General features: G+C 42.9%; 1 protein-coding gene across 5 annotated transcripts in view; it reads left to right on the top strand.

The window, feature by feature from the left end:
• The window catches only part of NFATC2 (nuclear factor of activated T cells 2), an 88,606-nt gene that overhangs the window by 40,805 nt on the left and 20,541 nt on the right, over positions 1-27,260 (top strand). For all 5 annotated transcript variants that reach the window (XM_061375550.1, XM_061375549.1, XM_061375545.1 and 2 more), the window contains exons 7-9: positions 12,829-12,884; positions 13,810-13,936; positions 15,389-16,084. In XM_061375550.1, the coding sequence (XP_061231534.1) occupies positions 12,829-12,884; positions 13,810-13,936; positions 15,389-16,084 (879 nt within the window). The remainder of the gene's footprint in view (positions 1-12,828; positions 12,885-13,809; positions 13,937-15,388; positions 16,085-27,260) is intronic.

Below are 27,260 nucleotides of genomic sequence, written 5' to 3' on the forward strand. Positions count from 1 at the left end.
ACAAAAAGCATCGGCCTGTTTTATGTAGGCGTTGTGTTCCCTTTGTGCTGTTAAAAAACCATGTTGCTCCTAAGTTTTTTTGTCAGTAAACTGAGGTAGAGACAGCTTCAGTGATAGATCTCATGACTTGCAAGGGATTAAACAAATTGCATTGCCCAAGTGAACAGCTGCTGTATGATTCATAGGGTAATGCCTTTGGCAAAAAGTAAGAATTGATCCAAAAATTAACATATGTGGACATCAGCTGGTGACATGGAGTGGGGCAGGAGGAAGCAAGTTGTGGGTCGCCGTTTCTTCCCACACCACCAGCAAGCCATGCTATTTTACAGCGAGAATGAAAGGCTCTGGGCCTCTGAACTGTGAAGGTTCAGATGAGCCTGTGCAGTCAGAGCAATTTTCTTGGCACCCTGTATTTCCTTTTAAGCCCGTGTATTAATTCCTTCCCACTGTGCTGCCACTGTTCCGTCAATGTCACTGAATCATGAAGGTGCATGGGAACATGCTTGGCAGCCCATGACAGTACCTGTCCCAAGAATGTTTTGCAGTAACTAAAGGAGATGATACACTAAAAGGAGGTAGCTTTTAATGCCATTTCGAGGAAACATCCAAAACGCCTGCCCCTATTTCCATATAAGAGCAGAGAAAGTTCTGGCTGGAATAGATGTTAGAAAGTAAAAAGAACAACAGTATTTTCCACACTAAATCTAAACCTTTTCTTCACTGCTAGGGAAACTACACTTTTGTTGTTTTTTTTTTCTTACCTCCTGGTAGCGGAGAGCCATGACTTATCCCAGCGGCAGTGCCCAGTCTGGAGCAGGGATTTGCATGCCGGTGTTCCATATCCGGCTTCCCCACCACCCTTCGGACTTTGAATAAATGACTGGCAGAGAGGGAATTTACAACATGGGAGGCCCAGAGTCAAATCTTTGCTCTGAATCAGAAGTCTGTGTAGTTTGCAGTGGGTTATCTGGGGACTCTGGTGAAGGCAAGCTAATCCTCTGTGTATACATGCACTGTGTTATGCTGCAGCGATACACTCTGAGGGGCTTTTAAGTGAAGATTGCTTTCTTGAATAGGTGTATCTTAAGGTGAGGAAGGTTAAGAAGCTGAGCTGGACATGCAAGTCATGCAGGGGCTGATCAGGCTCTGGCTGCAGCAGACAGAGAAATAAGCCTTTGTACCTGGGTTGTCCAAAGTTGATGAGAGTCCCAGGCTTGCATGAAAATTAAGGTTTTATGCACCTGCAACTTTCAGGTCGCCTCACTGTACATTGCAGACCATTTTAATTACCACTGCCAAGGCCATGCTTCGTTGTCATTGCATGAGGCTGCATGAACACAGAACAAAAGGCCCCGTTTCATCAGCCCAATTTTATAACGAGAAACATCACTGGGTGGAAGGAGGAGGTGGATCCTGCGCTCACCTCGGGGAGCTCGCTCGCCGCAGATCCAGGCTGCACAGCACCTTGCAAAAAGCGCTGATAAGCTGCTCAAAAGCAAAGCAAGCCACAATAAACATCCCTGTGGGTGGATAGTGCCTTGCTGCTGTGACCCTGCCATTGTTACGCCCTCTTCCATAGCGTGATATGGCCCTGGGGAGCCTGTGAAACAATCGCACCTTCGCGAAGGCAGGAAGATGCCCCAAGCTCGCATGGTTTTCTTTGAGTTTCATTTTAACAGCGCACAAGCTTTGTCTGTGCTAGCAAGTGGTACTTGATTTCCCACTTCTGCCACCAGTTTTAGCTCTACTGGTAACAGCAAGGGTGAGAGCTTGATAACCATCTAATAGCTTTTGGTATGCTGTACTCCACAGAGCTCCTTGACTTGTCAAGTGTTTAAAGTGAGAGAAGCAAGACTCTTTCCCCCAGAGAACTGTTGTGTGGGTATCTTTGTGCAGTGAGATACTCTCCTGTTAATTGTTTCACAGACTCCAGAACCTGGGTGTACCTTGAACCCGGGGTCTGGATCAGTGTCGGCAATGAAGCAGGTACTGAGGTGGCAGCAGTCAGAGAAACAGAGGAAACTGCTGTTGGGCCTCACAATTGTAAATTAAGTTTTATCCCTCAGGCAGATGCTCAAAACCTGTTTCAGTTTTCTGTGGATCTTGTAGGCAATTCTTCACTCACTACTAGCAACATGGAAAAATGTAGAACTGTTCATATATGACCAAAATACAACACGCTTCTATAGATAGGTATATTTTCCCCTAGAAATACCTGGAAAACAAATATTCCCCAAATTGTCCTAGAATGTCATTATAAAAATAACTGTCTTGTATTACATGTACTACAAATTGTTGCAATGAGCTCGCCAGTGAGAAGTCTGAAAAAGTCTCTCATTTTAAGCTTGTGACAGGAAATGGCAGCAGGAAGCAAACTGAAGGGGCTGGAGCTCAGTGCTCAGTTGTGAGCAAGGAGATAAAGTACTTGCATGTGAAATGCAATTGCATAAATAGAGTTCATTTTCTCAATGTTGAAGTTTACGAACATGCAAGCATTATAGTTTTGAGTTCTCTTTAAGGTTATCTCTTCCTGCTGAACAATTGTAACTTGTAGCTGTTGTAAGCCACGAGAACTCATGAATTCAGTACAGTCAGTCCAGCACACAAAGCAGAGTTTGGCTGGAGCAGTTTTGAGTTCTGAACTCAGAAACACGTTAAGTGAGCCCAGCTAAATAGAAATAGGTCAGGGGAAGCAACTAGATTGGATTGTACAAACAGAAAATATTGAAGTGCATGTATTCTTTTAATCTGGATGAGTTTGAAAAGTAGTCTTACACCTACCAAGGATTTGGAATATGTTAAAGGTCAAGGGTGTCAGTGTTTGGCTGGGGCCCAGATTTTATAATGTAGTTAAAAAAAGAAAAGGTTTGGAATTCCCCCTTTTGTTTTAATTGTCATGTAATAATTTGCAAGTCAGCTGTTGGTGGTTGCATTGTGTTTACTCCCATTTGTGTACTGGTTACTGCTGCTGTGCTCTAAGTGATAGAGGAGTCTCAGGTTTCTCTGGGAGAAAAGTGCAACTGGACTGTGCTTTCCTCTGCCAAACTCTTATGGTGGCCACATGGACATCATGAATCATCGCTAGGACAATGTGGGTGGTGGAGGAGCAACCCAAACAGAAAGCGTACATCTTTGGAGAAGATCCACCATAAATCTTTCAATTCAGCCATACAGTGTGAAGAGAGAAGGTGGTGCTCTCTGTACCCTTTGAACTGATGCAGCTGTCAAGGCCTCTAAAGAATGGACACTGAAAACCTGTTTGACAAAATCTTATCAGCTCTAGATTCAAGCAATGGACTGGTAGTTTCTTTTTCCTGTTGTTTCTGCATGTCTCTCACATAGGTGGTCTTTTTGTGGTAATGATTTCCTAGGGTGCTGATAGCTAGGGCAAGTGAGCTTGGACATACTTGAGTGTCTACTGGTTTCAGGAGAGCCCACCACTGGGCAAGATCAGGACCATTGTGTTCAGTGTCTTGGTAATGAGTTGAGGTTTTCATCTGCTTGGTGCCCAAAATGCCATGTCTAAATGAGGCACTTGCCTCCATGAAATGAACCACAAAGCCTGTGCCAGGATACCACAAGCAGAAGCCTTTCCTCTTCCCTCCCTCTCATTCCATCTTGTACCCCTTCTTGCTGTACCCCCTTTGGAATACATGGCAGCTTTACTAACATATCTGAAATATGATTTGTACAGTTTGTTGCTTCAGGTTGGGCAGTAGCATTCATCCTTCATGCACAGCAGGAGCAGTATTGTGCTGCTTGAGGTGTGCATCAGGTGTCCAACCTTTGCCAAACCTCTTTGAAGCTGGGGACTCTGCTTCTTTTTATGTGCTGCTGTCTGTTGGGAATTGTTGTAGGAGATGGACTGTCACTGCACATCCAGCTGTGCTAAATACATCCAGCTCACGTGCTCAGAAGCACCCATGGCCACATGTACCTGCAGTATCCCACTATATTCATTTACATTCTTTGCACTGTGCCTATCACTAGAATAACAATAATGATAACTATTCTGATGATAGCTGTATTCCTTCACAGTGTCTCTCTGATTTCCAGCACTTCTGTACATCTCTAATTGCAGATATGCTTTATTTTAACTCTGGGCAAATCATTTCATGTCTTTGAAACATACTACTTTCTCTTTTAGAAGCAAACAAGCAGGCTTTAGAGAGAGATTTAGCTCTCAAATTTGCACTTTTCAGTGTTCCTGCTGCACCACAAGCTACCAAATAAACACACCAGTGCTTTCTGGTTTTGGAATTTCTGCTTTCTAGAGAAAGTCTTGTTTATAAAGCCCAATAAGTTGGACCCAGTGATGCTGTCAGTCTTCTTGTACCTCTCCTGCAGAAGTTAAAAGCAAATCATGGCTCCTAGAAAAGATGCTCCAGCACCTGAAAGTCTTGTAGTGAGGGGCCCAAAACATAGTATATGAGGTCCTTTGAGGGATATGTGAAAGGAAATTGTTAAGACAGTCCACAGCAATGTTCCCCTTTTCTGCTGTGTCAAGTCTGAAATTTCTCATCGTGCCCCAAAGAGGGAACTTAAAGCCTGTTAGTAATCTGACAGTTTCATGAATGATCCAAAAATTCCCAGGGAATGCAAAAAATAGCAAACTATTTTCAACAATTCTCTCTTTGAACTTAATGATGCAAAATTAATGATGCGTTTTTCTCGGGCAAAGATAAAAAAGATACCAAAAAACACTAAAAACCTTTTTTTTCCCAGATCCATCCCAAAGATGTTTGCTATTCGACCCCAGCCAAATAGCAAACTTCAAATATTTAATTCAAGCTCCAGTTCCCTCACTAAATTCCTAAATTAATTAACTGAAATAGAAGGCTGCGTGGAGACCTCATAACAGCTTTCCAGTATCTGAAGGGGGCCTATAGGGATGCTGGAGAGGGACTCTTCATCAGGGACTGTAGTGATAGGACAAGGGGTAATAGTTCCAAACTTAAACAGGGGAAGTTCAGGTTAGATATAAGAAGTTATTTACTGTGAGGGTGGTGAGGCACTGGCACAGGTTGTCCAAGGAAGCTGTGAATGCTTCACCTGTGGCAGTGCTCAAGGCCAGGTTGGACAGAGCCTTGGGTGACATGGTTTAGTGTCCCATGGGAGGGGGTTGGAACTGGATGATCTTAAGGTCCTTTCCATCTATTCTATGATTCTATGATTAAGTTCTGGAGGATTAAGAGGAATGGGACATATCTTAAAACTAGGGTCATAACTGAGTCATAGATGCAGTCTACTGCTGAACATGCATTGCAATGTAGTTTTTTAAGGCATCTTAACCTAAGACAAACGCTCAGCATCTGGGGAAAAGAAGCTATTGTGTGTTTCTTTTAATGGTAAAGGGTAAATTAAAAAACATAGTTGGGAATAGTTATAGAGTTAGCAAAAGTAGGAGTGGTACTGTAATCCTAAGTGATTCAATTTGTTTGCAATTCAATTTTTTTTTTCTACAGAAAGTATATGAAATAAATCTGCTGTCTTTCTATTTTCATGGTAGTTTAGTTTTCTCTGCTCCACACAGTCTTTGGCTGGAGTCCAGCCTTTCAAGCTGGATGCGTGTCTTCTCCACTGTAAAATTGGACAGCAGCAGAATGAACCAGGGGATAAATTACGGCTATCACTGTCAGGAGGCCCACCTGATTTTTGCATTAGCTAAAGGTGATCACTTTCCAGGTTAATCTTCCCTCCTTGTGCCTCGCAGTGCACCAAAGTAAAGTGAATGCAGTGTGGAGCCCGGGGCCTGCTTGGTACTTCTCTTTGCAAAAAGATGTCAGAATTGGGGCAATCAGAGAGGTTTTGTTCTCTGAGTTTTTGTTTGTTCTTTCTAAGCAAAAGAGGAAGGTGTCTCTACAAATCCCTCTGTTTGTGAACACTGAAGAGTAACAAATATTAATCAAGAGGATTAGAGTTTGCCCTTTTCTGCTGTGCAAATGACAAAGTTTCAGGGTAAATGGGATAACTTCTGCTTTTCCTTGCTATTATAACTGCTGAAAACCCAGCAAACCTTTGTGCCCCCAGGTTTATCCCATGGCTGAAGTGTGCTGTCTGCCGCAGGTGTTCTTGTAGTCCCATGGGGCAATTGTCTGACATTAAACAGGGGATCCCAGAAAAACACTGCAAAACAGGAAAAAATCTAAGGATCACACACACAAAAATGCAGAAGTGTGTGGCTGCAGAAGCAGAGTTGCCATAGCTGTTAGAGACTCAGTGAGACAGGGTGGAATCCAGTGTTTTGGAAGGTTTCCCCGTATGACACAAGATTTTGGAATTTTACAGCTGGTAAATCCTTATTAACACAGGCAGCCACTACTGGCCTGGATTCCCTGGCTCACTGTTTACTATGGGGGCGCCTCGTGGAAGTATGCCTGGTCCTGATTATTCAACTTTGACTCTTAATTGTTTAAAGAGAATATTAAAAAATAATAACTCTTGGAATAAGCAAAAGGCAGAGAGACAAGCTCCCATCACCTGTTGACAGAAAATTGATCATGTAGAAAGCTGGCATGGGGAGTGGAATTCCCTGTTCTCCCACTTAGTCATCGCATCCTGGTGTGACTCATTTTATTACATGGAGGTTCCCAGTGGTTTTATTTTGAGAGGAGCTTTTGTTTAAGAATTTATACACACACATACACACAAACACACGTATAATCTTGAAAAAACAACACATCTATTTTGATGAATTGGCATAAGGAATCATTTGGAAGAGCTCTGGAATGACAGGCTGCCCCTGCTGCTTCACTACTCAACTACTGTGTTTATGTTTTATTTTAGTGTGAATTGAATTCCTCAACAATAGATGGGGAGAAATCTCCTCTAGACTTGTTCTCACTGTGCAAAATGTCAGATTTGGGGCTGGGCTGGGTAGCGGATGACTAATCCATTGGCCTTTTACCTCCCAGACCTTGACTTGTATCTTTGGCCTTGGTGACTCAAACTTGTGTCCGCAGTGAAATGAAGGCACTGGCTTCTGCTCACCATAAACAGAGCTTCATTAGCTGCAGTGGGCAGTCTTGTTTCAGAAAGAAAAAGAAATCCATGGAAGTCAAACTTAGTGAAATACTCAATAGCTCTGCTTTTCTGAGTTTTAAATTCATTCATGCTGTGTTTGCTGCAAGGTTTGAAGTAAATAATTAGGAAGACACAACTGCTTAGGACTAGATGTGGAGCATCCTTGCAGTGACAGTGAAGCACAATAACTTCCCAACTGAAATCAAACTTTGTCCCTGAAAACAGCAGCAGAGACTGTGTGAGCATTCCCTTGCCCATCAGGTTTCCACATCCCAGAAGTGGTGTCTGTTCTGCTGGAAAGCATTCATTGTTGTTTACTTTGTTCTTGGGGTGGTTTTAAAAACCCTTGACTGTTTTCCAGAGATGCTATTACCTCCTGATAAAAGCTGACAGAGATAATTATCGTGTTTTTTTGGAAGTCCTTCCAGGAAACACTGTGAATAGGGATGGTTCATTGCAAGCCCAAAGTGAACTCTGCAGAAATGTGTTGTCAGAGCAGCTGTCCCACTGACTCCCAGGCTCAGTTTCTTTGGTGAACTAGTGTGGTTTGCTGCCTGGGAAAAAGGTAACAGGTTGTTCATTAAGTAATTTGTGTAATGCTTGACTGAAAAGCAATGCATATTTTCAAGCATAAAATCACATCCAGGCACAGAATCACATACAGAATTGGCACAATTGTATGCTTAGTCTTCAACTGGAGAGAACTGCAAAGAAAATTTCCTGAACCTCTCAGTCCATCAGTCATGCTTGTTCAAATAAAGTAGTAAGTTTGTTTCTCTGCTAGTTACTGACCCCAAAGTCATGAGTAAGGGACCATGAATAATGTGTAAAGGCTGTAACTGGTTCAGAAAACTTTTAATTGGCTAATTAAAAAAAGCCCTATAAGGGGCTGTGGAGAATCACCCAAAACGTTCCTAATGCAGACTGACGTTTTGATTTTCCCCAAAGTTTGAAGCAAGACTTTTGGTATGATCACAGTTTGAGTTAGGGAGGGTAGAATTACTTTCTTCCAACAACTCATTCATTCCTCCAAAGAGTGCTGACACAATCAGATCTCTCATCAGGGTTTAATGCTAAGTCTCATAGTCCTGAAGCAGCACAAAAATCTCTATTTCCTGAACATTTCACTGACCTGTGGTGTTAAAGACTTGCCAACTAAGACAAACCATTAAATGAGCAGGGAACCACAACAGTAAAAATATTTCATGAGGCAGCCATGGCTGGTAAGACCTCAGGGTCTAAATCCAAAAATATTTTATCATCTTTAGTGGAACTACTACTCTTTTCAGAGGCACGGATTGAATTCCCCATAGCGGAGGTAGAATTTGAGACACACCACACACAAGGACCTGGCACTAAGTTCCCATGTGATCCACACATGTAATGGGACATCCCTGCAGTGCTCTGGCTGGTGCGTATCACAGCCCAGCGCTGGGTGTGACTTGTACAGCACATGTTCTCTGCTTCTCCATGCTCACGCTTTTACTGTACTTCAACAGAAACGATGCTGTTCCTTTTTTGCAGTTCTCTTACGTCTCCGCTGTTGAAGCAGGTTTAATTATATGCAATAAACAGCCTTCTGGACTTGTAGACTTTAGATTAAGTTATTAGTCAAGTTGGAGCTTAATCTTCTTGGTTTGCAAGCAGGGAGGGGACCAGGCATTTGTCCCACTTGTGGCATGACAGAATTACAGGGTAGCGAAGGCTGGCAAGGGACCTCAGGAGGTCATTGAGCACAACCTCCTGTTCAAAGCAAAATGCATCTCTAGTGTTTAAGCACCATCTGGGTTGCAGCACTGGAGAAAAAGGCCTACTTTAGTATACCCAAGTTGTGACACATGTACTGGCGGCTATTCTCTACCATCGTATTAGCATTAAGATTTTTAGCACATCCTTACAATAAAAATCCCATTTTTCTTGATGGGTTTTTTGAAACATCCACTTTAATTTCTTCCTATGAAAATAAAACCAAAAAATCTAATTTATGTGCATTCTAAAGATGATAATTGTGTTGACAGCTTGGTACAAGTTTTCCCTGTTCAAAATTTTTTTGACGTCCCACAAATGGGCCTTAAACTTCTCAGTTTATTCCTCCTGTTCTCTATTAACTCTGATTGTGCGTAATCAAATTATTTCATTACCAGCAAAAAGGATAGGTTAAAATAGATTTCTGAACACAGTTGTATTTTTGATTTTATTCACAGCCTCCCTTATCCTTCTGCTTGAAGCTCACTGTAATGTCTGTATCAAGAGGGGTTAAAGGAAAAGCAAATATGATTGTCTTGAGCTAAAGTGAGTCAGTGAGACAGATGGAGCCACATCATGATATTTAAGCATAAAGGTCAGGGAGTGAGCTGCAGAGTGGCTATATTCAACAGGGCTTTCGTGCTTAAAGAACAGGGATTGCTGCTGCTGACAGATTTGTTAGAAACCTGTTTTAGCTGCCACGAGCATGAATATATCCAAACAAGTATCTGTCATCATTAGAATGATAACCCTAAATACATTTATTTGTTTGTTTGGGCTTATTCTCGTTCGTACTGTTAATCCCCACAGACTTTGGACTGAGTCTAAACAACATTTGATTTTTATGGTTGGCTTCATTAGCTTTTAGTGCAATTTCAGTGGCTCTGTTAATCAAATCCACTGTGATTGTGGCCGCATCTGCTTCACAGGCCTCTTGAATACAGCAGATGACTTTGTCCTTTATTTTGTGCATTTTGGACCAACAAATCCTTTAGATTTCTACCTTCTTTGTGAAGTTAATGCTGTTGTATCTGCACAGACTGTTTGAATTTAGCAGTACAGAAACAAAGATGAAAACATTCTGTCTGGAGGAAAACCAATGTCAAATATTCCTGCTTGGCTGTCCTTATTGTCAGGACATCTTCCTATTGCATTGCTTAGACAGTTCCTGATGTGTATCTCTTATCAGAGCTCTTATTTTATGACATGTTGTTTTGTTTCCTTTTCCCTCCTCTTTTCAAAAATCATCTTTTGGGGTTATTTTGGGGATGTGAGGAAGTTCCTTAACACACACTATGATGGTTTCTTTTCACAAAGATCACCTAGAAGAAGAATCTCCCCATTAAGTATTTAATGCCTTGTCATTAGACAATGTATTTAGTATTTGCTGGATTAAACACCCAGTATTTGCTGGCTTCCCCCTTCTCCAAGGTGTTCTCAAAGTGTTGTCAAGCACTGGAATAGGCTGCCCAGGGAAATGGTAGAGTCACCATCCCTGTAGGTATTTAAAAGACTTGTAGATGTGATGCTTAGGGCATGGTTTACTGGTGGCCTGGGCAGTACTGGCTTAACAGTTGGACTCAATGATCTTAAAGGTCCTTTGCAACCTAAATGATTCTATGTTTACCTTTTCAACAACGGTGAAGCGTTTACTGCATCAATAGATGTATAGATTTAACCTTCAACAGTCCAGAGCCATGGCCAGAGTGAATACTTATTGTAGAACAAGTATTCTCCATTCCTTTGCACAGTGGTCCTTTGGGACACAAGGGCTAAACAGCACATGTTCTGGCTGGCTCTGTCTGCACAGCTCGGTTAGGCAGCCTCTGCTCTGGCAGTCTGTCACTGATCCACGTGTTAGTGTAGAAAAGACAACTGACTGATGGTGGGAAACCTGAAGCACTTAAAGAGAAGGCAGAATTATTTGCCTTGTCCTTCCTGCACTAGAATGCTGTGGCAGTAGAGATGTGAGGTGTTGGAGGCTCAGGTGCTCTCTCCCTGTGAGGTTTTTCCTCCCAGGTAGCTGATGAATGGAGCCGAACTTCCAACCATTCCTCAGTTGCCTCCACATTCCCAGCAGGCCGGATTGGGAGTGAGGAGGCTCAACCAGTGCTGTGTGCCCACTTCTGCCCCACCAGAAGCCAGGCACCCTGCCCAAACACCCTGGGGATCTGAGCCATCCTAAGGGGGAAGGGGCTCGCTGTTGGTGATGGCTTCAGGCAGACAACTTCTCTTCCTTGTGTGTATTTGGGGCCCAGAACATAGCAGAGGTGTCTAAAGTGTGGGGCGCTCGGGAGGCAGTGGGCACATCGGGAGGCATCCCAGGGCTGAAGGGATGTGGAGCTGGGGCATCTTGAGTCCCTGTTAGGAAGAGGCACCCTAGGGAGCTGAGCACATCTGTCAGTTCATTGTCTGTGTGGAGTGGAGAACAAAGAGGAAAACAACAGAAAAAATGCAAAATGCATTTAAAAATACTTTTTCATTTCCCTTTTCGCCAGAAGCAGAAGTACTTAAATAACTGAGGACAAAAGCAGCTCTTGCAGAATTTCCAAGAATTGGGAAAAATACAAAGTCCTGTGAGAAGGACTGGTTTTAGGAGACTTCTCCCCCTGTCCTGGGTGTGCAGTCTGGGGGTCCCCCACAGAAATGCGCCCAGGAGCTGCCTCCCCCTCTCTAAAGCAAACACCAGCCTCTGCAGCTGCAGTGTTTCAAGTCACATTGGTTCGTTTGGATATGTGTCCCCTATCCATTTTAAAACCAAGCTTTCAGAAAGGTATGAGGCAGGGTTTTTTCCCCATCAGTATTTTTCTTCTGCAGATTTCTTGGCTAAAAGGCTCAGTGGAATGTAAAAATCAAAGGGGTAGAGGTTAAAACCTATATATATATAGAAAAAAAGCAATAAGGAAGGCATTGCTAAAAGATGTTTCTGGAAGTATAGGTGACAGTAGATACAAGATGTATTTGTAGCCAGATGAAGTACCCAATCTGTGTACAAACACCCTGTCACTACTGATGTACTGTTACAGCATGGGGTTACTTGGGTTGTATTCCATACAAGAGGATCAAATTTTATTTTCCTCTATAAATACAGTTATATGTAACAGAATGGAGACAAGCTGCATGGATGTAATTAAGAGCAGAAAGACTCCCAGTGCTGCACTGGTAGAGTCACACATGCAATGAGGTGCTTTTATGCTGAGTATGGTGAATGTTTGGTGCTTTATAGTGACTTTAGGAGGGCTGGCGGCACTCTCTCACAGCCCACAGTGGTGGCAGTGCTGAGGCATGGATTCACTGTGGGAGACATTGGGCATGTTCCTTGATCAGAGGAGATGTACTGCTCGTTATCATGTGCTGATGTTTTTTATTGCACACATAAAAGCATACATAGTAAGAAGGTGCACACAACAAGCACCCTATATAGCAGGTTTCCCAATTACCCATAAGGATATGTCCCTGTTGAACTACTTCTGGGATAAAACTATGTTCCTGTGAGAATTCAGAGCAGTTTCATTGTGCAGCACCTCTAAAAGTCAGCCCTGAAGTAGCACACTTTATTTGCTTCCATCTCTACGCATCCCGTACAAGGTCTGGATTTTTTAGCTAATCCTTCCTTCACCTCCTTACCCATTCCACCACTTACACACTGGTGGTGAGCCATGTGGTCTTAGCTTAAAATAGCAGATAGTTTGCTGAGCTGCTGACCAAATGGGACCCATAACAAGTTACCTGACCTTCTGATGCCCTCCATCAGTCAAGCTGGCTGGAACAAAGTCTGGTAAAAAGCAGATGTTGCACCTGTGCTAAGTATTTCATTCCTCGGTTTGGCTAATTTCTACATAAACATTTAATTTTAATACATATGTAAGCTTTTTCTTGGCAAAAGAAGTGTTCAGTGATGTGTTTAAACTAAATGCTATTAGTTAGGACTGGGAAGGTGCTTGAAATTAAGTTCATTTTGAGAGCTTTGCTAACTTGATGCCTTTGTTTCCTTTTTTAAAGTCAAGCTTTATGATTTAATGAAAGTGCAGTCAGGTTAATATTGTAATATTCTTCTAGATGGGCAGCAGATCTGGGAAATGGAGGCAACAGTGGACAAAGATAAGAGCCAGCCTGTAAGTATGCAAAACATTGGATGTCCTCTCCTTGAGCTTCTCAGACAGCAAGTTGTATTCAGGGAGTAGTTTTCAAAGAGCTTCTCAAAAGCAGAAAGAGCAGCTATCATTGCTGCGATGAACAAATGTCAAAAGCTTCAGCAGTAAATGTATTGCAAAAAGAAACTATTCATTTAGCAGTAACCCACAGCAAATTGAATAACTGCTAGATTTTGTGTTCTTGCAGAAGACTCTATTGTATCAGCCCAGTCCTCTGCAGGATGCTGGCTATCCTGACTTCCTTTTGCCTGCATGGAAGTCTTGGGTGCTCTGTACTTTGCAGGACAGGATTTGGACTATAGTATTTAAAATGAACATTAATCTTTCAAGGGAATGAGCTTCTTTGTTCACTTTGCTTAATGGGACCTTACTGTAGTTGTTCAGTGTATTTAGGAGCTAGCACTTACATTGCCATGGGCCATGCCTGCCCTTGTGGAAGAGAATGGGAGACTCGCTGTTAATTTCCATGGAAGCAGGATCTGTCTGTGTATAAGTAAAAAGCCTATAGAATAATGAAGTTTATTCTAACAAGAAGAGAGACCTCAGCAATACAGACTTGTTCGTCAAGCATAGTATGATTAACAGTGCTCCCACTTTTATCTCCATTCTGTGTGTTTTATTTGTAACTGAGACTTCTCTCCCCAAGTTCAGGACAACATCAAGTACAAGAGAGGCTACAGTACATAGAAACCAGCTTCATAGTACCAAAAATCTTCAAGTCTTTCACCATCTGCCCTTTTTTCCTTCCTTCTTCTTGTACTCTACTTTATAGTGATGAGTAACAAGGTTTCTCTTCCTTTATGCCTGAATGCATAACAGGGGAGATGCGCACAAAATCTGTCAGCTTCAGTTACTAATCCTACATTGTCACCTTTTGTTGTTTCAGAGCATGCTTTTTGTAGAAGTACCAGAGTACCGTAACAAGCACATTCGCACAGCTGTGAAGGTGAATTTCTATGTCATCAATGGGAAAAGAAAAAGAAGCCAACCCCAGCATTTTACCTATCACCCAGGTAACTCTCAAGAACAAAGCAAGTTGTTGCCTAGTTCTCAAGGAGCAAGATTATATTTTCTGCCATGTTGTTTTCTTGCCGTTATTTCAGGATCTGAATTTTACAAATTTAATTCAACTGAGTGCAGATGAGCACTCAACAACTGTTTGGTTTAAAAGATGCATGTGATTTATGATCATGAAGTTCCATAAATTTAAGGGGACAGTTACCTTGGTAATAGCCCGATACTGCCCCATTCACTTGGTGGAAGCTTGCCAACACCCTCAATGGGAACAGACTCAGTCTGTGACATGACATGACCCTGTGAAAACCATAAGCATTGCCTTCCCCAGCTGACGTGTATGGCAGTAAGATAATACCAGGTCTGGGAAAGCAGCAAGGGCTTGGTATGGAGGAAGATGAGCAGTATATGTTCTTCAGAATGAGGTTGGTTGAGAAAAATATGAATGCTTTTCTGATGTTCTTCCTCTTGGGAATTGGTGAGCCATGTCACAATAAATGCAACAGAGTTACTAATGAGATTCCCAGAATTTCTCAGCTTTGGCTGGGAGAAAAATATTGTGAGAAAATCAGAGTATTGTGTTTGTGGAAACCAGAAAGCATAAAATAACAGTACCAGACTTTATGCAAGCTTCAAATGATGTCTTGACTAGTTTCTAAGGACAGGCAAACATTTATCCTTATTCTTATTTTAGTCTCCTCCTGCCTCAAAATCTCTGGTCCTCTTCCTGAATTTATGAACTGTATATAGGGTGTCAACAATGTGATGGTTTTGTTAAATTGTTCTGCTATGGGATAGTATTGAAAAATACAAAACTATCTCCACATGATGTCTAAAATAGAGCACTTCAGAGAAGGAATCCTTATACTTCCAAAAAATAACCCTGTTGCATGACAACACAACTCTTAGTAAATCATGGTCTTTTAAATGATGGTGTCAGAAAGGTCTTCATCTCTCAGTATGGAGGAAGTTATGTGCAGGAACTAAAAGGAAAGCTCTAAAATAGTTCAAACTCTGCCTTTGGTCACTACTTAAATGTTTGACAGAAAAATTAGGAGTTGTATATGTCATGGGATTTCTATTTATTCAGTCTTCCTTTGAGATGGAAGTACTACATGAAACACCCATCTATAGTTCTTATTTTGCTTATGTTTTGCTTATTAAGTTCCTTAAATGAATTAAAATATGAGCTGAAGTATTGAATTTTTCAGCTTTAGAAATTTGTGGTTAAATAGTTCATTAAATATTTTCAAGAACCTCTTAGTACAGAGTGCTTTCAAGTGATACTCTGCCATGATTGCATGTACGTGATTTATTAAACTCAATGCCTGGGAGATAAGAGCTTGCACATGCGAATCTTGTAAACAGCTTATATCTCTTATTACTTCAAGGAAAACCTCTGTTTCTTACCAGCTTGTTACGAATAATATCCTTTGCATGCTTTGTTCTAGTACCATCAATCAAAACAGAGCCCATTGATGACTATGATCCAGCTTTAATCTGCAATACAGTACACAGTGGTCTGGGAACAGTAACACAGCCTTACTATTCACAGCATACAATGGTCACCGAATCCCCTTCCTGTCTTGTGGCCACTATGGCTCCTTGCCAGCAGTTGCGCTCAGGCCTTTCTTCTCCTGATTCTCGATACCATCAGCAGAATCCAGCCGCTGTAATATACCAAAGAAGCAAGAGCCTTAGCCCAAGCCAACTGGGCTACCAGCAATCCAATCTCATGGCTACACCAGTTGCTATTTCAGATGCCCATAGGTCAGTGCTGGTGCATGCTGGTTCTCCAGGCCAGACTTCAGCGGTGCTCCACCACTCTCCAGGCAACCAGCAGTCTTCTCCAGTGATTCACTATTCTCCAACCAACCAGCAGCTGAGGTGTGGAAGTCACCAAGAATTTCAGCACATCATGTGCTGTGAAAATTTTACATCCAACGTTGCAAGATCCAGCCAGCCCCAGGTCAGTCAAGCACAAAGGTTAAGTCCAAGTTCATATCCTACCGTGATCCAGCAGCAGACAGCCTCAGGCCAGCGAGCAGCAAAAAATGGACCACCGGTTAGCGACCAGAAAGAGGTGTTACCAGCTGGAGTCACTATTAAACAGGAACAGAATCTGGACCAGGCATATCTGGATGATGGTAAGCAATTGTCTTTTCTTTGTATGGGTTGGTTTGTTGGAGGGAGGGGGGAGGTTTAGGACTTATAAATCCCACCTATTCCTTGACACAAAACCAGTGTGGCCTCCTTTTGATGGTTGTGGATATCTGCTGTTTGGTCATGCTGCAGTTTGGTGTTTTCATCAACTGCATTTTTGATAGATGGCAGTGCACTTTGGCAACCAAGCAAAAACCACAGTGTTCTCCAGAAACCCTGCTGTCATGCTTCATGCTGTGGAGTGAACTGTCAGGTTTTAAGGTCTTCCATTTTGTTAGTTTGGAAAATGGAGAATCTGAAGCAAAATGCACTTTTAAAGTATTTTTTTATTATTCATATCATGGCAAAGTCCACTCTGTTAAATGCTTTTGTACATTTTGTACCCAAAAAAAAAAAAAAAGCCCATTGAACAGTCTATCAAGGCCTGTAATGAATGGGGTAGTGCTGCAGGCAAAACTATTGCAGATGTTCTAGATGAACAGTAGGACATTGATAAGTAAAACAATGCTGTTTCTTTGCTGTGAGCCAGCAGATTTAGCCTTAGGAATGAATATAAGTTAGAGTAAAGCTTTCTTTGAACATATCCTGCTTATTCTTAGGTAGGCAGCTATTGGCAATCTGGTTGATTGGTTCTTTTCTTAAAGTACGTTCCTTGCAAGAGGAAATCTATGCAAAGTTATTTGTGCAGCTGGACGCTGAAATCATAAAGGCCAGTAGCAAACCCAGCACCAGTTTTCATGGGAGCAGAGTGATGTTGCTGGGTATATTGTTGCAAATATGGAGTGTTCTTATGCATGAACTACAGATGTAATTTTCATATATATTCACTGCTGCTGTCCTCTCAGTCTAGGCAACTGAATGCATGGTTTGATCTTGTGAATGTGTACTGGTATGTGCTTTGTAAGCTTTTAGTAGTTTGGAATTTTTACTGCAGTTACTCACCTAGAGTTGTGAAATTATACCCATGAAAACTTTACTTTCTTCAACTTAGGTACTGGGTGCCCTGTGGTTGTATCATGTACAGTCTTTATTGGTGGTTTTGTGGGCAGAGGTTGGATGGTTTTCTTCTTTAGTCTGTGTTTGGGATGTGGTTGATGTAGCTTTGGTGCCATCATAGTAGAATCTAGAGAGTTTTTACTGGTCCCCCTGCCTCTGAAGAGCAATGTAAATCTGCTTTTAGCAGTGGCTGATCTAGGTGATTTGCAAGAATATAACTAAGTAAAAGCCACTTCCCATTCAGGGAATGGGGCATGATAACAAAGCAAAATAGTGTTTCTAATAGTAAAATTGAACACTGTGTTTTAAGGTAATTTTAATATGAGAAGCTAAGAGTTTCTTCCATGTTTCTAAAAATACTTGGTACAAACCTTGTAAAATAAATAAAAAGAAAGAAACTTCAGGTAAAAGCTATCAAACTTCAAAGTCGAGCCTGTGCTCATTTAAATGAACTCCCAAAATGGACTGAAAAATCAATTTCATTGTGTTTTGAATCAGGCCAGTAATATCTAACTCTAGCATAGCTCACAAGGGATGTACTTGACCTCTGTGCTAAGAGAAGCCATTAGGCAGAATGGCATCAAATTAATAATGAAATTCCAGGCTTCTCCTGGGGTGACTGGATCATCTTGAACTTATTTCGACTGGAGATTAATTTATCAATTATGCCACCCAAGTCAGGCCAGGAATGATTGGTCTCATGCAGTCTCTTTACTGACCTCAGTGAGTTTACATTAGCTAGAAATGTGACTTGGAGAATTGTGATTTACTTTAGGACTTCACAAAACATTTCATTCTGAAATGTTCAGGACTTGAATTGAAAAGCCACTTTGTTTGCTGCTGGGGAAGAGTGACTCAGAACATAACAAAAGCCATATTTTTCCTGACTAGAAAGTTTATTTTTGTGCTTTATAGCATTAAAGGAAAGCAACCCCAAAGGCTTATGGAGGCTTTACTCTCAAATCCCTTTTATCCAGAAAGCTCTTCTGAGATAAAGCGGGCTGTTAGGTCTTGCCGCGATTTTTCACGGGTAGATACTGAGATGATAGGTCCCCAACCAAGCTTGGCATGAGTGCACAGCACTGCTGCTGGTGCACAGGCTTAGGTAATCACCATTTCAGTGTCTTTCGCTTCCCTTCGCTCTTCTTCCCTTTCCCCATCTTCCTCCCCGTTCTGTGTTCTTATTTCTGTGTATTTTCTGCTGACTGTCCAGCTTCTGTCTCTTTCGATGGTTATGACCTCCGCTCATCAACTCTTGTCCTCTGCCTTCATGCTCAATGTGCAGCCTTGCAGTTCTGGACTTGCTTCTATTCTGAGCTTGGCCACAAACTTCTTGAGTGACCTGGGACAAGCCCTGCTCTGTCGGTTCCTCATTCCTGAAGCTGTTGCCTCTCAGAGTGGGTATGCTCATCCAATCTTTGTGCTGTTCTGGAAGTGACCAGAGAAGAACATCTCATAGCTAACACAATAGCTATTTCTCTTTACCTCGCCCAGCTTCCTGCTGCCACTGCTGACAAGACCCTGCATTATTTCCTTACTTTCCCTTCTGTATGAAGAAGGTATTTGTCCTTCTTCCTGAGACCATGGTTTCTTCTTTGTTCAGAGCCTTCACTGGTTCATAGGGTACGTAATACTGGAGACTTGGCACACTTAACCTGTCTTGACCTCCTGCCTTGTGAAGATAAGAGCTGATTCCACCTCCACAGGAGGATTAACAGTCAGAAGTGTCACCATAGCTCACAAAGCTGTAACCTCTCAAGGCTGAATAGCACCAGCAGTCAGGCCAAAACAGTGTGGACTTTAAGGGAGGTATTGGCAAATATCTACCCATCTTCTCAGGTGGATTTCACCACGTATGAGGACCTCTTTGTGCAGAAGCCACACAACTGGTACAATCCATACTGGCTACCTTAATGGTAACTTTAGCATATCTGTAGCTCATTTCTGACCATACTGCAGATGGAGAGACCTGCCATGTGCTTTTCTTGAAAGGAGATATTTGCCCCTGTTCTCCTCTTGCCGGTGCTGCCCTAGAGCAAGAGGTGCCTAGCCCAGCCTATGCAGCCCCCTTTCCAGCTTTCTCCTCCCAGACAGAATTACAGAGTGTGTGGTTGCTGAAGGAAGGCTTAGGAAATCTAGAGGCTGCCTTTGGAAATGCAGCCATTAGCGCGACTGGTGCAGGTTAGACATTGCCACACATATGTGTATCTTCATGTACATATTCCTCCATGTGTCTCCATATTTCTTCATCAAAAATATATATCCATCTGCAACTATATCAAACAGTAGTGAGATGAATCCCCAGAGGAAGGGACTATTCATGAAAAATCAGCAGAGAAACCTTTGTTCCCCACCTCTGCCTTGGAGATTCGTTCCTGTTGGAAATACTCTGGAAGTCAAGATAGGCCATGGTGAGGAGATCCTCCAGGATCCTTCAGGGTGTCCAGGCTAATGCTGGCAAGCAGTGATTAGCTTCAAATGCAAGTGAAAGCCATAGTCTCTCTGAGAGAGTGCTCAGCGTGTTTCAGCCAAGGCCTCATCTTAATATTATTCATAACCAAAACCAAAACCACCCACAATGGTAAAAGTTACACAAACAACCACAGAAATATGCTGACAAATAGAACTTAGTTCTTCCAGGACTTTCAGGGCAACCGGATTAGCACTTTAAAGTACAAATCGAGTTAGAACTTTAGTTATTTGCAGCACAGCCCAAAACCCTTTGGTGGGGCAGGATGGAGAGGGCTTGGGGTACTGGCCATGCCCTGGCCTGCTCATGCTCGTGCTGCAGGGACAGAGATTTCCTGTGTAGCTCTGGGGAAACCACTCAGCTGCCTTGTGCCATAGTTCCGCATCTGCAACACAGAGATACAAGGCTCTTTCCGTATACAACTAATGGTTGTGTAGCTGTTGTCTTGAATGTTATCAACTTGCCTGCCTTAGATTTAGTTCTTCGTTTCAGTTCAGCTGTCATGTCATATGCTTTTTACTTTACAAAGAAAACCAATCATCATTATTCAGACAGTAACTAACCACATCTGACACTCAGAACTGTCTGCTTGGTACAGCAGCTCTAAATTGTTTTTTGGTGCACCAGCAATCTTTAATGGGGAGGAGAAAATCAAGGCAGCTGCTTGTGTAGTGGTTTATCAGTCTGCTGATCAGCAGAGATGCTTCATAGTGAACTCGTGTATTTCACAGAAAATGTCAGACACAGCAGATAGTTCTTTAGGAAACAGATCTGCAGGGTGCTCAGCGTGATGCTCATAAATCACCCATTGCTTTCCATCACCTTCACTAAGAGCCGTGTGTTAATTTCTGTAGCTCTGCTCACTGCAGCAGCCATTGCCCTAACCATGGGTCTCATCTCAGACCATTTGGAGTGTGCTAGGTCCCTATTTTTTTGTGTGTTTGTGTTCTTTCATTCAACAACAATAAAATCCAAAGTCTATCCCCAGAGTGGTGTAAAATGAAATTCAGCCTCTTCTTTCCTCCATGTTCAGGAAGAATGTCTCCTTTCTGACCAGCTCTTTTCTCCTTTGGCCGGTAGCTGTTAGGCACAAGCCCGAGCAGGGTGTACCTCCAGGAAACCCCGGGTCTCCTGAGGACCCAAGAATCAAAGCTACTGTGTCAGCCTTGAGTAAGCAGCAGTCAGGGACTGAGCTCTTTCCTGCCGCCTTTGGTCTCTTGCTGCCCTCCCCATTCACCCGTGCTGGTCCTGCGTGTTCCCTGGGGAGACCGGCGTGCGTGTGTGCATGACAGGAGAGGGTCAGTACAGCCAGCAGGGAAGGCAGGACATCGGCCTCCCCCTCGCAGCCAGCGTGGTCCTCGTGGCTTTGGCTCGGGTGCTAGCACGTTGTGAGCATCCTGCTCGCCCTCGGCAGCCCCTGCGGAGGGGATGGCACGGAGCCAGCTCTGTCAGCTTGCTGCCAGCTGGGGATTTCCCTGTGCCGGGGAACCTTGGCTGCACCATAAAGGCAGTTTGAAGCCCTTCGTGCATTGAGCAGTGGAGCAGCACTGGCAGGGGCCAGGGGTCTGTCCTCCCCCTGGCCACAGAGAAGCCATTTCTCTCTCTTAACGCTCGGTTGATTTCATCCCCAGAAAGCACAGAAGATGGTGGCTTAAGAGCATGTTTTACTTTGGTTTGTAGCTGTTATTATCATGTGTCCGTGCAAAGTAAACCAGCAATACAGGGAAGGGGGGGGGGGGATGGATGTTCTTGTTTCCTGGCATTTTAGACAGGAGTGAATTTGAATGTTGCAAATGGGCTGTGGTTCAGTTAGAGCAATAATTTACATCAAAAAGAGCCGTGCTCTGTTTTTAATTAGAACTGCTTTTCATAGAAGGTGTGGTCATTTCTGCTCAGGCAGAGTTTGACTAAGAGTGAAGCACATACGTTCTCTACAGCAGTTTGCTCAAATGCTCTAGCGAATCTCTGTATTCATCAGAGTCATTCTTGAAGCTCTGACTCATATTATTCCAGATTTTCTTTTCTCTACTGGGACCTTACAGCACTCCATGCTTTAACTTTGGATCACTGCTATTGTGGGTTTGTGTCGCGTTAGGATCTGACTGCCCCGTCATATGTCAGAGTCTTGGTTTTCTAGAGGCAAAATTTAAAGAGAAGAAAAAGGTGGTTCTGCTCCCAAAAACCTGTAGCGTGTTGGCAGGAAGCTGGAAGGGCCGTCTATCAGGAGGAAGGTCTCCTGGGTTGTGTCTGAGCAGGGTATTTAACTTCCCTGTACCTCAGCTTACCATTACTAAAAAGTATATTGTTATCGCTAGTACAGTTCAGCATTTAATTCATTCGTGTTACTAAAACTCCCAGGGATTCTCAGAAATAAAAGCATCTGTATACCTGAATGAGAATTAGGTATTTGTATTGCTATGGCAGGCTGGCATCTGCTGTTCTTCTTCACCTCTAGAGACAATTTGCTATTCAAAACCTCAGACGCATCCAGCCCCTTTTCAAGACTGCTTTCCCCAGCAGTGTTTCTGAGCGCCTGTCCTGCTGCCTAAAAACATGCAAACCAAAACAAAGCGAGAAAAAGAAATCAGTGGAGGAAGGAAGAAAATGAATCAAGTGATTAAAACCATAGTTCCACTGGCACCTCTTTGTTCTCGAGCTCAGGAATCTTTAATTGGTGCAGTAAGTGCCCACAGGCAAGTTGTGTTACAAAGCGTTTCCTGTTCAAAAGAACATGCAGACTCCATTAGGAGACCACGGGCACAGCCGCCAAGAACTGACACTGCAGGATGGGTACGTGGTGCCTCAGTGGGCTGGGTCTCGCCACAAACTGATGCTCCAAGTCAGTAATCCCCAGTTCTAGCCATTTGCTGGTGGAAGGCATGCCACTGTTTGAAGGCTACGCCAGTGGACTGTTATCAGCAGAAAGCACTCAGTTTTCAGAAGGCATCAAGCACTTTTCAGTGATAGTTTTGAAATACTGGCAAAGAGTTACTTAAAATAAAGAACTTGTTCATGGAGTTGGGAGTTGAAAGCTTCTAAACCACAATAAAGTCCTTTCCCAGACTTGCTGTCCATTTACTCCATGCTCATGGCATTCCTTAGGCGGTCTGAATCACAGACAGCAGACAGCTCTTATAAAGAAGACCATAGACACCCATGTGTTGGAAGACATCTGCCAAAATAGACCATACATTTACTTTTATTCCTTCAATCCACTTTCAATTTAAAGGGATAAAAACAATAACATTTTTCAGTCCAGTGACATTATTCGTCCAGTGACACTGTTCCTCCAGTGCAGAGAAATGGTAGTGAATTAAAGTAATTCCACTGCAGAAAGTAGCAGACAAGCTATTCCCCAGCTCTTACACATGGGTGAAGTAGGGCACAGAGCCTTTAAGTGACTTGCAACAGTTGATGAAAAAAGTCAACTGCTAAAACTGTTAACTTGCTTGCGGGGATCCTAGGCTGCTAGGTCTCCCCACCTGCATCCCTCATGCAGAGGTGAGGGTACCAAAGGTGTGTGAAGCTGTTGTCCAGATGTGCAGGAGCTGGGGCAGCACTGGCCATGCTGAGAACAGGAACACTTTATTAAGAACACCCTAATTTCTTAGGGCAAAGACTAGAGACAGAAAAAAGCTGCTGTATAAGCAAGTACAGGATGTAAGGAAAAGGAATCGGTGGTCTTCCTGCCAGGTAGGGGTGACACTGGGTTCTTTATGCAGAAGTTCTTTCAGTCCAGTCAAAACCATAACTGTTTTGACAACATCTTTTCAAAATGAGGGCTTTGGAGATGAGAAGCAAGAAGTGTGCAGATAGGAAATGGCTTATAACAGAACTGTGCAAAGCAGGAAAGGGGGTTAACTCCTTCTAGTGCTAAATTCACCATTTCACAATGAACCAGAGAAGTGCTCTCCGGAAACCTTTAACAAGGCTTGTTTCACACTTGAGGAGCCTACCACATAACTGTGCTGGTTAAGGTGGTTGAGTTCTTTTTTTACGTTATTTTGCTAACACAGCTAATATGGTAAAAGCCCTTGTATAGACACAGCTCTGTTGGTGTAAAATCACTGGAATCAGCACAGCTTATGCCAAGTCAGGGAACCACCACCGGCTGTTTCACTGAAAGGCTTTTGTACTGGGATGACTATGTCTGTATTGGAAGGAGGGTTTCCACCAGCAATGCCAGTGCTGCTAGTCTGGCTAAACTTGCGGGGGTAGCTTCAGCCTGTGTGATAGAAGGGGTTTTCACATGGGCAGTAACTGCACAAGCTTAGCCTGCTTGCTTTGGATGTTGACCACCTCAGAATGAATCCTATTGTTAGTAACTTCCAGCAAAGATGATGCAATGGGCTGAATTCACTGACTAGAAAGAAGCTTTGCTGAGGGGAGTTGTACCCTCCCTCAAACTATATAAGGAGCATGTATCCAAGTACATCTTTGTCCTCCCAGTTTATCCAGTTATCTCCCCTTTAAAATGTGCACGATGTAATTGAGTAAGTATAACCAGTGAACTGGCAGCTCGAAGCTTTTGCTAATTCTTTGCAATTTCAGTGTAAGTCTTGGGATATCTATAGTGACTTAAAAGTCCACGTGCAGGTGACTGCTACAAAATACAAGAGTTATATTTTTCTTAGTGATCTTTTCAAGTCTGGTCCAAGAAAACCCAAACCATTAAAAATATGAACCTTGTTATTTTGGTCTTTCAAAATCCAGGCAGACAAAAATGATGCAACTTAAGGGGGTGGGGGATTGATTGCATGATTTTAAAACCAATCTTATGATTATTAGAGGCCTGAGTCATGAATGCTGAACGCTTGGGTTTGGCATTGCTGCTCCTTGCAGTTTAATTTGTCACAAACTGTGTTAATGCTAAGGATGTGCAAATGTGGGAAAAGGGTAGGGGTCTTTTCTCCCCTTAAAGCTCAATATAATGCACTGGGAGGATTCGGCTCCTCCTGCAATGGACAGTGAAAAGGCACTTGGGCCATTTTTGAACTGCACTTCTGAAATCTTGCGAGCAGCTGCAGAAGAGCCCTGCTGCTTTGAAAAGTTTGGACAACATCTGCACATTTCTCTAACTATTGTGAAATAAAATGCTTGGCAAGGATAACCATCTTAAAGATGTACAGTCTGGTTATGGTGCAAACTGAAATCCAGTCAGAAGGTCTTCCACTATAGAAAAATGGCTGGATTCTCAGCATTATTCACACAAGCAGAACTTTTCCAGTTAAGGCCACATCGTTCCAAGCAGCATGGATAGTTAATGGGGATGTGTTGTCTCTATAGATCTTTTCTCTCACAAGTATGAAGACTTATAGGTGATTGATTTAAAATCCATTTTTCTTCTTCTTGCTTTTCATACTTTGTTTCTTATGAAAATATTATTATTATTTATAAATTCCTGGCCACTGTTAAATAAAAAAAGTGATGATGAATCATATGAGTTTCTTATCAAAGTTAGTGTTCTTATGAGAACTCTAAGTAGTGAGAGCTTTTCTGTCTAGCAGAAGCTGGTATGTCCTTTTGCTCCCCAGTCACTTTGCAGTGCTGCTTACTCACCAGTTCCAAGAGGCTTCTGAGCTCTAATTTGGATGCAGTATGTTTTTGGAGGAATTTTAAAAGCAGACTGGACAAATGTACATGAAGACAATCCTGCACTGGCTGTAAGAGGTACCAGATGACCTAATAGGTCATTCCTACTTCTCTGATTTGAAAAACAAGCAGCACATCTGTAGTCGTGCCAATAGGAGAGTCAGAGACAGGGGGGAAGAAGACCACAGAACTCCCTTCCCAGTATATTAGCTCCGAGTTTGAATTTTCGACCAGCTGCTGCTTTCACACTTTTTCACATTCTGTAATGTATTTTTGTCTGTGTTTACCAAGAAGAAACCAGAGGAAGGTAAAAGCCAACCTAAAATATATAAACAATGTAGTTGTGTCTGAGTCATCACTCCAAGTCCCCATGCTTCAGTTTGGGAAGCGCAGAAATCTGGGCGTACATCCAGCTGTGAATTTCACAGATGGATCCTCTCTCTGAAAGGGGTCTGCACAAAAATCCCTAAATGCAAGTACTCCCAACTTTGCAAACATTCACGTTCTCCAGTTTAGGTGCACATCTACTAGAAAGGCTACAGTCTGTTTGGCAATTAAAACTCTGATCTCTATATACTGGCATGACTAATGGTCTGATAGCAATAATGACTTTGAAAACTTGGTCTTCAGTTGAGTTTAACCAGTGTTAGGTATAAAAGAGTTAAATCTTCAGCTACAGTTAACTAGAGAAAAACCACTGAGGATCAAAGGGCTTCAACAGTGATGTCTGTGTGACTCAGCAGGGCAACACTATTTCACTCAGTGAGAAATTGGTCTAATACTCTCCATCTTCCCACAGGTTATCCTAATCCACACAGTTCCCATTTTAATCGGGCCGTGTCCTTTTGTGGGTTTTTAATTTGGAAACTTTGCCCTCCAAAACAGGCTGAACTCTGCCCTCAGCTGAGCAAACACAGTTTCTTTAGAGTGAAACCATAGTTGAACTAGATGTAGTGAGAACAGTGCTATTGACTTCTGCCTGTGGATGTTGGAGTGAGTGATAGGTTTGCATCCAAGGGAGAATGTTTTTGCGTGGATAATTGTCAGGTGTGGAAGTAAAGGTCATAGTGGACTGTCCCTTGCATCCACCCAGCTGTGCATCTGGGCACGTTTTGAATGGTGGGTGGTGGGAGGGTGCTTGCAGTGTGGTGGTTGTGTGCCAGATCTGCCTGTGCACCCAGGCAATGCACAGTGCATGATCAGGAAACCTTGAGGCCCTGCAGAAGGAGCCAGATGATGTCACAGCAAAGTGACAGCACAGTTTAATCCTTTTTCGATGCTTACATGTTGACTTGCTCTGCCTTTTTGCAAGGACCCTGAACCTTCCCTTTTAACACACAAACAATAATTTGGGCCGGGGCGAAAGCAGCAGTAAATTAGAGGAGTGTGAGTTTACAATCATTCCCTCTTGATCATCTATGCCAGAGTCCAGTCAAAGATTCCCAAATTATGGTGTGGTTTGGTTTGGTTTCTTAATGATGTATGACTTCATCATCTGTGAATGAATTGAGTCAAATGTAGGACAAATAGTGAGACACATGAATGACTCTTATGACATTTGCAGTGTCTCAATGGGTGCTGGTTTATTTAGGTGGTTTCTAAGTTTCTTTGGAAAGAGTGAGAATGACTAAATGAAGGGGGAGCCACTTCAGAAGTATGGGAGTCAATGGTGAAAGTATTGTGACAGTTAAACCTCCCTGGGCTAAATATCTGTCATTATGAGCAACACAGCATTGCTTATTTTGTAAGAGCTTGGTTCCAGGAGACTGTAGCCACAAGGCCAGGGGAAGCAGGATGATGTATCAGACATTGCAATCCCGTTATGATCAAATACCTCCTGGTGCTCATGCTGGGTTTTCATCAGCCACTCTGGGGTTTCTGATTCTTACCAGGAGGTAGCAGGGCTGTTCTCTGAAAGTGTGGAGGTCCTGACTTTGAAAGGCACCTGCCCTCAGATGCTCTGTGTGGTTCTGGTACACCCAGCTTGCCCCCATGCAGTGCCTTTGGCTGCTGCTTTTCAGGGGAAGGGGTACTGCAGGGGTCACTCAGGGCAGTGCTGTACCTGTGCTTAAACCTCATGTTTCATGGGCCTGTCAAAGCCA

This window comes from Neopsephotus bourkii, unplaced genomic scaffold (assembly GCF_033783945.1).
Source record: "Neopsephotus bourkii isolate Nb327-2 ecotype Australia unplaced genomic scaffold, CSIRO-AGI_Nbou_v1 NB_1663, whole genome shotgun sequence".
Taxonomy (NCBI): Eukaryota; Metazoa; Chordata; class Aves; order Psittaciformes; family Psittacidae; genus Neopsephotus; species Neopsephotus bourkii.